This window comes from Leptidea sinapis, chromosome 1 (assembly GCF_905404315.1).
Source record: "Leptidea sinapis chromosome 1, ilLepSina1.1, whole genome shotgun sequence".
Classification (NCBI taxonomy): Eukaryota; Metazoa; Arthropoda; class Insecta; order Lepidoptera; family Pieridae; genus Leptidea; species Leptidea sinapis.
Window position 1 is genome coordinate 21864221 of NC_066265.1, and position 14231 is coordinate 21878451.

Sequence of the window (14231 nt, forward strand, 5' to 3'; positions counted from 1 at the left end):
ATGTTACAGTATTGTGTCGCAAGTGTTAAAGGTTGTCAAAATGTAAACTAACTTGTGACCTCGACAATGTCCACTTTGAAGTCATATCGTACCACGATCCACTTTAAGATTCGAGATAAAATGCACCCAACCCTATATTCCTTTCTCAACCCCTGACTACGTGTGTAAAAATTTCACGATGATCATTTTAGTTACGTACATTCGCTTTATTTATTACATTATAGTGTGGTATGGAATCCCCGTTACATAGATATCGTCAAGCTGTAAACTGTAAAGCATATTAAAACAAATGTCCTGTAATGTTATAAGAAAACACTCCATCCAAACATTTTGAACAATGCTTCTGAATATCGAAACAAATTTGTTTTGTACATTTTCACAAAAGTATTAAATAAAGTTATGCAGCCATAGAAAAAAAGTGCGCTATTTGTATGTGTAACGTTTTAAAATACGCCCTTCGCAATTTAACTAAGTGAGCAAGCTTGCAAGTTAAGGTTGCTTTCTTAGTTATATTATAACTTTAGAACGAATTTTGTAGTGAGATAAAATGCCCCCCACATATCTATCTCACTCGCTTTCATAATGTGCAATAGATTATGACCTGTTTTAAGTTTTAGTTCCGAGTTTGTTCCGCGCGTCCGGGCTCGGTCCACCTAGCTACATTCCGTGTTTAGTGTACTGTGAATAAGGACTTTATTGTGTATTTTTTTAGGTGAATAAAATATAATGGAGAGATTAGAGTGTATACGGATTGTGGCGATTTAATATTGGTTTTGATCGTTTGCACAATGAACATGCATTTGTTACAATGACGAACCTAGCATTTTGTTAAGATATTAAGTACATATATTATAAAATGATAAGCCCGACTACCACTAATTGGACTCCAATGGACGCCCCTATAACTCGACTTAACCGAGTAGGAGGCATAACAAATGTATGTTTGTTCCTGGTTCACATTATGATTATCACAACCTCTATAAAATTCGCTGACATGCCTGTACAGACGATACATTACACTACATTAACATGTAATTTATTGTGTTATAATACATACCCAACAGATGTCTGCAGAACACATTCCGCTGCGCCTGCCTCAACAGCATCATGAAGCAGTGCACGTCTGCCCTCACCAACAGAGCCACGACAGAGGCGGGGCCCACTCCCTCCCAGGCGCTGCTGTGTCGGTGAGCCGCGCACAGCGAGAACAAGCGGTCCATCACGTCGTCTGTCACTGAAATGTATTACACGATATGATACAATGTGCCAGCATCTGGTAGAGCATCCATCTGATGACAACAATCCAGCGAGCGGCGACGATTGTTTACAATCACACGTTGCGTAAATAAATAAATAAAACAAATATTGTAAATTTGAATAACCTGAACTGTTCTCATGGTATTGTCTTTTAATGTGTGTATAATATAATTAGTTTCCTAAATTCCTTCCAGTACCGCTGAGAAAGGCTTTGGGGACCATCTATCTTCCTGATAAATCTTTTTATTTGGAAAGGGATTCCTACTGATTCAAACTTTATGCAGCTCTTGCTTTTATTACAGATGTTTTTATTTTAGTTAGTTTCTTGAGAGTTGACCAGACCTTTTTGCTATTGTGGGTCATGTCTACTGACTGAACCAGGTCTTGCCATTTCTTTCTACGGCATTCACCGACACATTGCAGTAGTTGTTCTCCCATGGAGATTGTGGATTGGGAGAAGAGGTCTCTTTCAAATGCAGTTTGCTATTCAGCAGCTATTGTGCAGCGTCTCCAGACAGCCCGGGCACATAAGATGTGGCACACCCACTCGGGATGGTCTTGCGGGACGCTTCTTTTACCATGTCTATGAAGATGTTATAATTCTGTGGGGTGGCTTCTATTGTCTATTGTGGTTGAGAACTTCTCCCAATGCGCCTTATTGAAGTTGAAGCGCCTCCGAAAAAGGGACTAAAGGGTAATGGGTTAGACCACGGCACTTACTTCACAGGAGATAGGTTTATACTGGGTGCGAGAAATCGGTTTTGCAACTCGTTTTTGTCACTGAGAACTAATGTTTGCACTAACAAAGATTAAGTCTGGGTTGTATCCCCTTTTCCATCTTCCACTATGTAAAGATGTTGGCAATTTCGGATCGTGAACCAGTGCAAGATTGTTGGTTTCGCTCCATTCTTCAACAGCCTCTCCATTACTATCTGTTGCACTGTAGCCCCATGAGAAGCTACGGCTGTTAAAGTCTCCAATAATTATGCTGGTACTCGTGTTGCCGAAGTTAATTGGGGCTGTGAAAAGGTATAGGTGGCTGGGCGGCTTCTAGACGCACATTACCGTAGTGTCGGACAACACTACGATCAGGATCTGCACGTAATTTTTATCCGTCAGATAGGCAGACTTTACATGCGCAACGGGTCGGGTGTAGATTGCGTTTCCGTACTTATGATGTGGTCGCTCGATGATGCGCGTCATGTTGGGTATTTCTGGCCGCAGATTATCTGGGCCTCGATGCGTCTCTTGTACGTATACTACGTCATATTTATTTACATGGCACAGCTCAGCAAGTAAAGTTGCTTTGTCAGAGGAGAAGCCCTCGATGGTAATGTCTTTCATTTTGATTCACCAGATGGAATAGAGAGCAAAGATGCGCTTGTGTAAATAAAATTCCTTACAACGGTGTATAAAAACGGTCTGGAAAATGCGATAAAAAATGGCATGCGTACGAAGTACACATATCAGAAGAAGAAACTTCTTTGGAAAACTAATTTTTAAAACTCGTTTATGTTAATTATCCTAATCTGTTCTCTAAACCAAATGTTTTTTGTCAATATTAGTAATTATTTGATGTTCTACTTACTCGCGGCCACGCCCTAAACCTGCACGATACAACGCTAGGAGGGAAGATGTTCTACTTACTCGCGGCCGTGCGCTAAACCTGCACAATATACAGCAAGTGAGGAAGATGTTCTACTTACTAGCGGTGCCATGTGCGTTCATGGTACGTTCACCCTTTCTCACCCTCATCACCCTCTCCCTCTATTTGGATAAACGTCCACATTTTCGTGACACTTTATTGGCACATATAGACACTGGCTTTAAAATATGATCCCAAATTCGTTCTATGCACCCTCGAGAACCTCTGATATGATATCCATAATGTTGAAATCAGAAATTCGCGCGGCGGCCATCTTGGATATAAAATAAACTTTAAATGACAGAGTTGTCAGTTGTCGGTACTGTTCCAATTAAAACAAAAACAACATGGCACGTAACCGAAAATCGTGACGATTCGCTATCAAATTTGTCTCATACGTCGATAAAGAAGTTTCTCTTCGATAATAATTAATACTAATCATTTTCTTATTTATATACAGTATGGATATAGCTTATATGAAATAAATCTCGATACATGCTTGTTAGCATATTTGTTGACGATATACCAAAAAATTAACAAAATACGTGCATTGGTTTTGTCAATAAAAAAATATTTAACAAAAAAAACACTATTCCAAAACAATAGATATAATACGCACTAAAAAGTATTAATATAATTGCGTATTTTTATATAATCTAATTAATAAATCTAATTCTAGTTATGATTATTGTTATTTTTGGAATCGTTGTCCTTCCGCCGCGACCCGCTCTCGCTCCTCACGACTCAAGCACATCTCACCTATAACTAAGTGTGTAGTTACAAACCTATCTTGGATGACACCGACTCCAAAAATTACAATAATCGTAACTAGAATAAGATTTATTAATTAGATTGTATAAAAATACGCAATTATTTTAATACTTTTTAGTGCATATTATATCCTAATGTTTTGGAATAGTGTTCTTGAAGTCGGTTGTTTTTTTGTTAAAATATTTTTTATTTTTTAGTGAATTTGAAGTACACTCACAAAGAATAATTTGTCTAAATATGTGTAGATATACTAAATTTTTCAATGCAGCAATGAACGTAAGCGCTTAATTGAAAAGTTCCGTTACTTTGCCATGGATTCCGTAATCAGAACCAAAAAAAAGAATCATCGAAATCGGTTGGCGCGATATTGAGTTATTCGTAAATTTATTATACACTTTGCTATACGTATGTATAGCAAATTTAAGACTTTTATGGTTTTCTCATGGACCCCACGGGAATCACCAGCTTTCAAATAAAAAAAGAATTATTAAAATCGGTTCACCCAGTCGAAAGTTTTGAGGTAACAAACATAAAAAAATAAAAAATACCGACGAATTGAGAACCTCCTTTTTTGAAGTCAGTTAAAAAGTAGGCTTTTCATTTCGAGCCAATTTATAGTCTTGTTAGATTTGGGTTACTGGGTCAATGATTCAATGAACTTGAATATTTCAATATCATAAAGCGGAAACGCCACTTTATGATGCCGTGCAAAAGTTGAATAGCAGCGCTAGAAAGCTGCCATTGAATTGCGCCGCCCGCGGCCGTCAAAGAGATACCGCCGGCACGTGTATTTTATAGCCTAAACACATGGTCGGATTTGGCCCGGCTGAAACATCAGCCGCGGTCTGGTACCGGAACATTTTTATTTATTTATGGAAAAGGAGGACAAACGAGCGTACGGGTCGCCTGGTGTTAAGTGATCACCGCCGCCCACATTCTCATGCAACACCACTAGAATCAGAAGAGCGTTGCCGGCCATTAAGGAGGGTCGTATCGTCCCGGAAACACCGCACAAGGAAGTTCATTCCACAACATTGTAGTACATGAAAAATTCCCACGCCAGGCCACACATTCAGATTTGATGGCGAGAGAATTGTGGCGTGTCGTGCGAAGGTCGAATTCGGCGGCAGGAATCACGTGAAACAGCTGTTCGGAACACTCCCCGTGATAAATGCGGTAGAAAACACACAATGAAGCGACGTCTCTACGCAATGCCAAGGTTCAATTTACCCCATTCCACGACCTTTTCAAGAGAGTACTCGATAGAAGACACAAGTTTCTCCCAGGACTGATCGACGATTTCCCGAGAGACCTGCACGGCCAACATATTATTGATATGCAGTAGAAACAGCGTGGGAGATAGCAAACACCCTTGTGGCACTCTAGCGTTCACGGGCTTCGGGTTCGACCATATTCGACGGTATGTCGCAGTATCGATCGCACAAAATTATTTTTATTACCGTCCGGACCGCACTGAGTACGAGGCGACCAGCTGGTGCGAGGCGTCCACCCACGCCCACCGTACCAAATCCGACCATGTGTTTAGCCTATAAAATACACGTGCCAGCGGTATCTCTTTGACGGCGGCGCTATTCAAAGGCAATGTGGAAATGCGGACGGCGTAGGGTAAAGATATCTTCTTTCGATAATTAGCTTTCTTTAAAGCGAGTTGTAATCGATAAACAGTAAGCTGTTTAAGTTTATTTTGAAATTGTTCTGTAAAAATACACCCTTGGTATTTTCAACTAAACAGCTTCAGAATTTTTATAAATTATGAAGTAGTTCAGACATATTAATTGTGAATAAGGAAGAACTACACAAAAACAATTTATTACTTGTTTGTAATTTAAAAGCCACCTATCAAAAATCGTACCCGTTATAGTAAAAAATGCATAAAAATATCACAGCTTTTCGAACTCTTGCACAACTGTGAGTTTTAAAAAATATTACGCAGTTCTTCCGGGGTGGGGGTCGTTGACTCGCATCGCTCGGTTCGTGTCTCAGCCATGCCCGCGTCGATGTGTACCTGTCTAAAGTTCGAGCGCTTTTTGCCTAAAGTGTTGGGAATACCTCGCCTTAATGTACAATTCGCTTACGTATTTACGATTAAAAAGGTATAGGTATTAAGATATAATATTGATAATATAAAGTGTACCTAAATATTTTTCCCATCAGCAGTTTATTTATTTATTCTAAACGAGACATCAACGGTACACACATATAACAATTAAATTACTGATGTGAGAACCAATAACAGATGTACACAACATTCGTAGTTGCTGCTGTGACAATTTACTACTACTGACAAACTTATTAACTAATAACATAATTACTCATAATATAAACTAAAATAAAATAACAATTTAAAGTTGATTATGGACTTCAAGTTATATATGACTTCAATTATTAGATTAAAAAAGGAATAAAAGATAAGAAATAAATGCTTATTGGTTTTTATTACTTGGAATTATTAGGCTACGTTTAAATTCAGTATAACTATGCTACACAAATACTTACGTGTTTTTTCAATATCCTGTATGAGAGCTTTTAAAACAATATCAGATTTGGAGGCAAGGTTCAATAAGTATGGAATTACATCTCGCTTCTTGTCCGATTTTAGATCTTCTTTGATGGCTTCCTGAAAAATATATCAGACTTGTATATAGGTAGGAAACAGTCAGTGGTAACTGACTGCCCATCTTTTAATAAACATGCCTATATTGGGCAAAATTGTGAAATAACTAACAAACAAACTATTGGGGAATTTCTAAGTACTAATGTACAAAAATATAACAATGAAGATTTTTCTTCAAATAATTTAAATTAAGTTATTCGACAAGGGAAGACAACTCTTGCAATATCATACAAAATAGGCAACATTCACCAAATGTAACTGTTACTGCTAGAGATAATCATACTATAAAGCTCATAAATATTGTCCACCAGAACATAAAAGGTATCTCAAGTTAAGATTTAGAAATTGAACTGTTTTTAAGCTGCTGTAATATAGATATACTGTGTATTACAGAACATTGGCGTAAAAGTCCTCAGCTCCAGTTTAGTTTTAGAGAACATAAAGCAGTCAGTTCGTTTTGTAGAAGTAGGGCAATACATGGAGGTTCCCTAATTATTATTAAGAACAGATTAAAATGTAAAAATAGAAGAGATATTGTTAATCTCTCTATAGAACATCTAATTGGGAAAGCTTGTAATAGAACTAGAGCAATTTATTATGAAACGCTTATATGACCTTTATTATGAGAAACATTACAATAATAGTGAAGAATTTAAAATATATGTAAGGTAGCGATATAACAAAAATCTTAAAATTTATTATCCTAAAAAATACAAAGGACCTATGGGGCCATTCGACTAATATTGTAAACTACATACTTGACATTATAGCACCTGAATTAGCAATAATATTTAACAAAAGCATAGATGACGGTGTGTTCCCTGACCTCATGAAATACAGCAAATTTATACCTTTATTTAAATCGGGCAGTTCTTTTGACCCTGCTAATTTCAGACCTATCTCAGTGCTGCCAGTTTTTAGTAAATTTTTTGAAAAACTTTTGTTTGAACAAAAAATGCACTATTGTAAATTAATGAACAGTAATGAATTTGGTTTCACTAGGGGCTTATCAACAATTAATGCGGGTACTGGACTCATTGAGCACATCTTTGACGCGTGGGAAGAGTCACAGGATGCATTGGGCATTTTTTGTAATTTGTCCAAAGCATTTGACTGCGTCGTCCATGAAACTTAAATCCTAAAACGGAAGCATTATGGAGTAAAAAATAGAGCCCTAAATCTGTTAAAATCATAATTAAGCGAAAGAGTTCAGATTAGTAAATGGCAAACGGTCTTCGGGTAAACCTGTGGGAAAATGCGGGACTGAACACGGAACACTGGAAGGTGCTCCACGCGAGGGAGGACAAGGGAGGCCAAGTGGTCACTTTTTCCTTGGACGATCCCTCCGCGGAGACTCTGAAAGAGTCCGAGTGCAGAGCTGCCCTTGGTTTTAGAAAGATCAATTTTAAGATCAAGGGCGTCTCTGAGGGTTCCGCAGCAGCGAGTGGACAGCAACCCACCCAGACCAGCGGGCCTGTGCGACCGGGAACATCCGGGATCTCAAAGACCCCGCTACGGCCGGCTGCCCCCACAACTACGTTCCGGGGCAAAGGGCCGATGTCGAGGAACGTCTCAGGTCCCCTCAGGGGAGGGAAGGATCAGAGTCGGGCTAATTCTGGCCGCGGGCGGAAACACCCATACCAGAAGACAGACCGACCTAAGCCTTCCACCTCCGGTGGGATCCAATGACGCTCCACAGAAATAGGGCGAGGATACTCCAGGCAAACCTCCACCACGCCAAAGCTGCTACTGCAGTAATGGAGAAATGCCTTGCGAGTGGTGAAATCCTCTTTGCCCTACTACAAGAGCCGTGGGTCAATACCGGCAAAATACTGGGACTGAACACCGCTGGTAAGTTAATCTACAATACCAGCGGATCAAAACCCAGAGCTTGTATAGTCTTCAACAAGAACACTAATTTCTTACCTGTTACAGAGGTCTGCACCGACGACCTTGTTGCGGCGTATTTCTGTTTCGAAGGTTGGGAAGGCACCAAAGTGATCGTTTGCTCGGCGTACCTTCCATATGAAGAAAGAGACCCGACAACAGAATTGGCGAGAGTGGTCGAGTATGCACGACGCAACAACGCCGAACTGATTGTCGGGGCCGACGTCAATGCGCACCACACAACTTGGGGAAGCAGCGACGTCAACCACAGAGGTGAGCAACTTCTTAATTTCTTAGACACTAACGGCCTACAGGTACTAAACAGAGGTAATAAGCCAACCTTCGTTACCTCAAACAGGCAGGAAGTTCTAGATATCACTTTCGCTACCGACAACATTGCCAGGCGAATATCAAACTGGCGAGTCAGTGATGAAATTTCGCTATCGGATCACCGTCACATAGCATACGACATCTTGACTTGCTTCGAAAAACAACTATATACGTTTAGGGATCCAAAGAAAACAAACTGGACTGTCTATAAAGAGAAACTCAGGAGTAATTTGGAGAATATCCCTAAGCGCATCAGAACCCTGGATGAGCTAGAGTTGGCAGTGAAAATAACCACGGATGGCATCACTGACGCCTACGAGGCTAGCTGCCCTCTCTCCTTACAACACTCAAACAGGAAAGTGCCTTGGTGGAATTCAAACTTGAACAAACTAAGGCAGAAATCCAGAAGGCTGTTTAACAGGGCTAAAAAAAACCCAAGAATGGGAACCTTACAAAGAAGCCCTAACAGATTACAACAGAGAAGTTAGGAAGGCCAAACGAGCATCTTGGAAGAGGTTCTGCGAGGATATAACAAAAATTCCCCAAGGATCCCGAGTACACAAACTGCTCGCCAAGGACAAACCTAGCCAAATCGGCCTGCTTAAGAGACCAGATGGATCTTTTACAGCCGACGACGTAGAAAACGTAAGAGTACTGATGGCCCACCACTTTCCGGGGGCTACCTATCAACCAACTGTAGCAACGCCTACACAACGGCCTCTTGACGAGGACTGGCGTAGAGCGGCAAAGATAATCAGACCCCGGGATATAAGGTGCGCCATCAAGACTCTGAAACCCTACAAGTCAAGCGGTCTAGACAACATTTTTCCAGCGCTTCTTCAAAAAGGCCTGGATATCCTAGTACCGCTACTAGTCAAGATATACCGGGTAAGCTTTGCCTGGGGCTATCTTCCAGAGCAATGGACTAGGGCTAAAGTACTATTTATACCTAAGGCAGGCAGAAAGGACTACTCCCTGCCAAGCTCCTTCAGACCCATTAGCCTAACCTCCTTTCTCCTGAAGGTTATTGAGAAAGTCTTGGACAGACACATAAGAGAGCATGCTCTAAGCCTAAAGCCCATTTATAGTTCTCAACACGCCTACTGTAGAGGCAGGTCTACAGAAACGGCCCTTCTACAACTTGTGGATAGAGTCGAGAAGGCGTTACAAGACAAACAGATTGCACTTTGTGCGTTCCTAGACATTGAGGGCGCCTTTGACAATACCCCGACAGACACGCTGGTGAAGGGACTAATTAACAAAAATGTAGACTCCACCACTGTCAAATGGGTAAGGTCAATGCTCTCAAATCGCAAAGCTCTAATCTCCCTCCATGGGACATCACTGGAGCTATACACTACGCAAGGTTGCCCACAAGGTGGCGTTCTTTCGCCACTTCTATGGACACTAGCAGTAGACGAACTACTTAGTAAGCTGGCAGAACTCAGAATTGATGCACTAGGGTACGCAGACGACCTAGTTATTATCGTCAGAGGTTTCTGCCAAAGCTTACTAAGCTCTATACTGCAAAAGGCGCTAAACACCATTTAACAGTGGTGTACAGCCAACAAACTGTCAGTCAACGCAGGAAAGACTGTTATTGTGCCATTCACGAGGAAACGGAGACTTAACAAACTGAAGTCTCCCACCTTGAACGGCTCTACTTTGGAATTCTCAGCTGAGGTTAAGTATCTGGGAGTCACATTCGACCAGAAACTCACATGGAATTCTCACATCGACAAAGCCGTGAAAAAGGCTAAAACAACCTTGGGTGTATGTCGACGTCTGGTAGGGAGACATTGGGGAATGCGCCCCAAGATCCTCCTATGGCTATTCAAAGCAATTGTGAGACCAACAATCACATACGCCTCCATTGTGTGGTGGAACAAAGCCAACCAGAAAACAACTGCAGACAGACTAAATAGCCTGCAGAGACTTGCCTGTATGTTGGTAACCGGAGCCATGACGTCTTCTCCTGGTGCGGCCATTGAAGCAATGCTAAACCTACCGCCTCTTCCACTGTTCATACAGCAAGAGGCGAAGGCAAGCATGCTGAGGGCAATCGCCCAGGGGGGTTCATGTAACTGGATGTCGCAAACGCTTAGGACCTTAGAGGACTCAGTTATGCGAGACCACATATTAGGCATGTTACCTGATCAGATGATTCCACAATTAATCTCTGTTAAACACTATATCGTGGAATTACCTTCCAGGGACGACTGGATGAACAACAAAGTCACGTGGAAGGACGGGAGCCTCATGTGGTTCACCGATGGGTCCAAAATGGAAAATGAAGTCGGCTGTGGGGTCTATGGAGAACGCCCCAGGTTTAAATCCAGCACAAACCTGGGAAGCTTTACCTCCATATTTCAAGCAGAGGTGTACGCCATCCTGGAATGCGCGGAAACCAATATCCAAAAAGGCTACTTCAATCATAACATATACATTCACTCTGATAGTCAGGCAGCATTGTTGGCTTTAGACGCTGACTTGACGTCGTCTAAGTTAGTCAATAATTGCGTCGAATGCCTGAATTCATTAGGCATGAAAAACAGAGTGATTCTCAGATGGGTCCCAGGGCACGCCGGAATCATAGGCAATGAAATGGCCGATGAGCTCGCAAGAGCTGGGGCTAAAGCAGTCCGATATGGTCCGGAACCCATTTGTGGACTGCCAAAGAGCGCCATCCGACACACCCTGAGTAACCAATGTAAACAAGAAGCACTTAAACGCTGGAACAACTCTTCAGGTTTAAACCACTCTAAAGCACTGATAAGGGCATTCAACAGCAGCTATGCGAATGAAGCCCTATCATTGAACAGGAAAAATCTATGCATACTCACTAGGATGCTAACCGGGCACTGTCGCCTAAACAAGCACCTCAGTGTGGTCGGCATCAGAAGCGACAAGGCTTGCAGGTTCTGCCTTGAGGATGATGAAACACCTATTCATCTACTCTGCGACTGCGGCCCACTAATGCATAAGCGTAACACAATCTTTGGCAACTACTTCGTACCTCCAGATAGTGTTTGCAACACTCGCGTCAAGGAACTACTGCGGTTCGTAAAGGCGGTAGGGCTTGACGATGAGCTCTAGTATGAGTGGCGAACACAATAGTCCAATTCTGGACGCGGTGTTACTAGGAACCTTCTAGGACCAGGAAATAGCCACCCTCTTCAAATAATAATAATAATAATAAACCTGTGGGAATAGGTTTTCCGCAGGGTTCTATTCTCGGTCCTTTCTTGTTTCTTATATATATTAGCGATCTACCGTTTGTGGTAGACGATAGCCATGAGATTGTATTGTTTGCTGATGATACTTCACTTATTTTTAAAGTGAAGTATCGTCGACGTGCAGATATTGATGACGAGGTAAACAATGCACTCTCAAAGATAGTGCGTTGGTTTGAGACGACTAATCTACACTTAAAGAGAAAACACAAATTGTTTCAGGTTCATTACACTAAACACAGCGCAGGTACAAACCAATGTACTTATAAATGACCAGAGATAGGAACTTGTGGAGACTACGATCTTATTGAGTATCACATTAGATAACAGCTCGACACAGCCTGGGACTAGATTATGATTATTTTATAGCGATAGAAATGATTGTACAATATTGTATATTTTTATTGAAAAGAGCGCAAAAAAAATAATGCTGGGAAAGTTTCACAGAATTATTAGGAAATATTTTTTTTATTTTATTTTACAACTTTAGAAAACTTACAGCTAGGTACATATTAAAAATTAATCTATTATAAAACAGAAAGCTACTTACAAGTTTTCACAAATAATAACTTTTTATTGTGTATAGTCTTTTATCTACATTTAATATAATATTATATAACCTACTTTTACTTTACATAAGTTAAAAGTTTTTATTTACCTGACGTCTAAATTGAAGTGGTGTCGTCTTGAATAAGTGAAGATCGTATTCACTATTAACTTCATCATAAAGTTTGCATGCTCTAATAAGAAAACTGTTCTGTCTATAATTACATTTTGCTGATTGTATGTCAAGAATGTTGTCTCGCCATTGGGAGCTGACAGCCAATCTGCTTTAGCAGTTCTGCACAGTTAACTCTACCGTTTGCTACATTTAGGATATAAGTAAGGTCTTTTTAAATTTTTTATACAGCGTGACATGTAATTATGGTAATAGTTTTTTGTACGGAATTGTAAGTAACGTATGAATCTTTTCTGTATTGCTTCAATACGATTAATGCGTATTCTAGATGGCTACGAACGTAAGGAAAGTATAATATTTTCATCAGTTTAATTGATGATGTCGTATTAGCCTTAATAATTATATTGTTTATGTGTAGACCAAATAGAAGCTTTGAATCAAAGATAACTCCGAGATCTTTAATGGATGAGACTCTTGGTAATTTTCGAAAATAATAAATAAGAAGGGGCCAGAATAAATCCTTGTGGGACTCCTGAAGGAGTAAACATAGTAGCAGATTTAAAACTATTTAGGACAACAACTTGACATCTACTGGCGATATAAGCTGAAAACCATCGATATAAGTTGCCTGAATCCCTATTTGAAGTAATTTGTCAAGAGGAATAGAATAGTCAATTCTATCAAATGCTTTCTTAAAGTTAGTGTATATGACATCTACTTGGGAAGACTCCGACATATACTTTGACAGTGTTTCAGTGTAATGAAGCAAATTCGATATGGTTGATCTTCCTTGAAGAAAGCCCTGTTGATTTTCACAAAATATGTGTTTTAGGACAAATTGAACTTGCTTGTGCACTATATTTTCAAGAACTTAGGCAAAAACACTTAGTTTAGAATTTGGTCTATAGTTTTCAACTCGGTCTTTAGGGCCACTTTTATGAATTGGTGTGATAATGGCTTTCTTCCAGATATCAGCTAAAATGCGTTCATTTATGGAATGTCTGTAAAGAAGTGTCACGGGAGTACAGAGATTATCGGCACACCTGATGATTAGTAAGGGTGGAATGTTATCGGGACCAGCAGACTTATATGGATCCAAGCATTTGAATAGTTTAAGAACTTCTTCTTCACTTATCTATACGGGAAATATCACTGAGCGAGTTATTGACGACACTTTTTTCTTTATTACTGACGGAAATTGTGTTGTTGAGAAAGTTTGAATGAAAAAAATCTCCGAACGACTATTTTACTATATTAATCGACGTTTACTTAATTATAAGTCTACGAGGGCAGCGCGGGGACGATCGTCACGGCAATCTTCAAGGGAGGCCTCGGTCCAACAGTGGACGACTTTCAACCGAAACGATGCTGATATTAATGGACGAGACTCACCTGGAACAAGTCGAGCAAGGCTGCCCGCACATGCAGCAGGGCCGGCGGGTGGGCGCCCAGGTGGGCCAGCACGGGCCGCGCCGCGTCCGCACCCAAGGCCAGCGCTCGCGGGGCCACCAGCGCGGGCTGAGCGCGACCCACGCGGCCCACGGCCCACGAGCACGCGCGGCACCCTGCGACATGGGGACACACTTTATAACAGAATCTCATAGTCTGGACCACCAGCGCGGGCTGAGCGTGCCCCACGTACCCCACTGTACGCACCTTTACTAGTGCCAGACTCCTTGAAAAGAGTCATGGGCGTAGCGAGGACGTAAGTATATCCTCGTATGTCATCCACAGCCACACTCACATTTGTTCACAATTCTTCGCCACAGTGTCTCTGACATTGGTAGACACAGT

General features: G+C 41.0%; 1 protein-coding gene across 4 annotated transcripts in view; it reads right to left on the reverse strand.

The window, feature by feature from the left end:
- Nucleotides 1–14231, reverse strand: part of LOC126973347 (integrator complex subunit 5) — a 43510-nt gene that overhangs the window by 21250 nt on the left and 8029 nt on the right. For all 4 annotated transcript variants that reach the window (XM_050820688.1, XM_050820773.1, XM_050820616.1 and 1 more), the window contains 3 exons: nt 13830–14002; nt 6191–6311; nt 1058–1234 (listed from right to left, as the gene is read on the reverse strand). In XM_050820688.1, coding sequence (XP_050676645.1) covers nt 1058–1234; nt 6191–6311; nt 13830–14002 — 471 coding nt within the window. The remainder of the gene's footprint in view (nt 1–1057; nt 1235–6190; nt 6312–13829; nt 14003–14231) is intronic.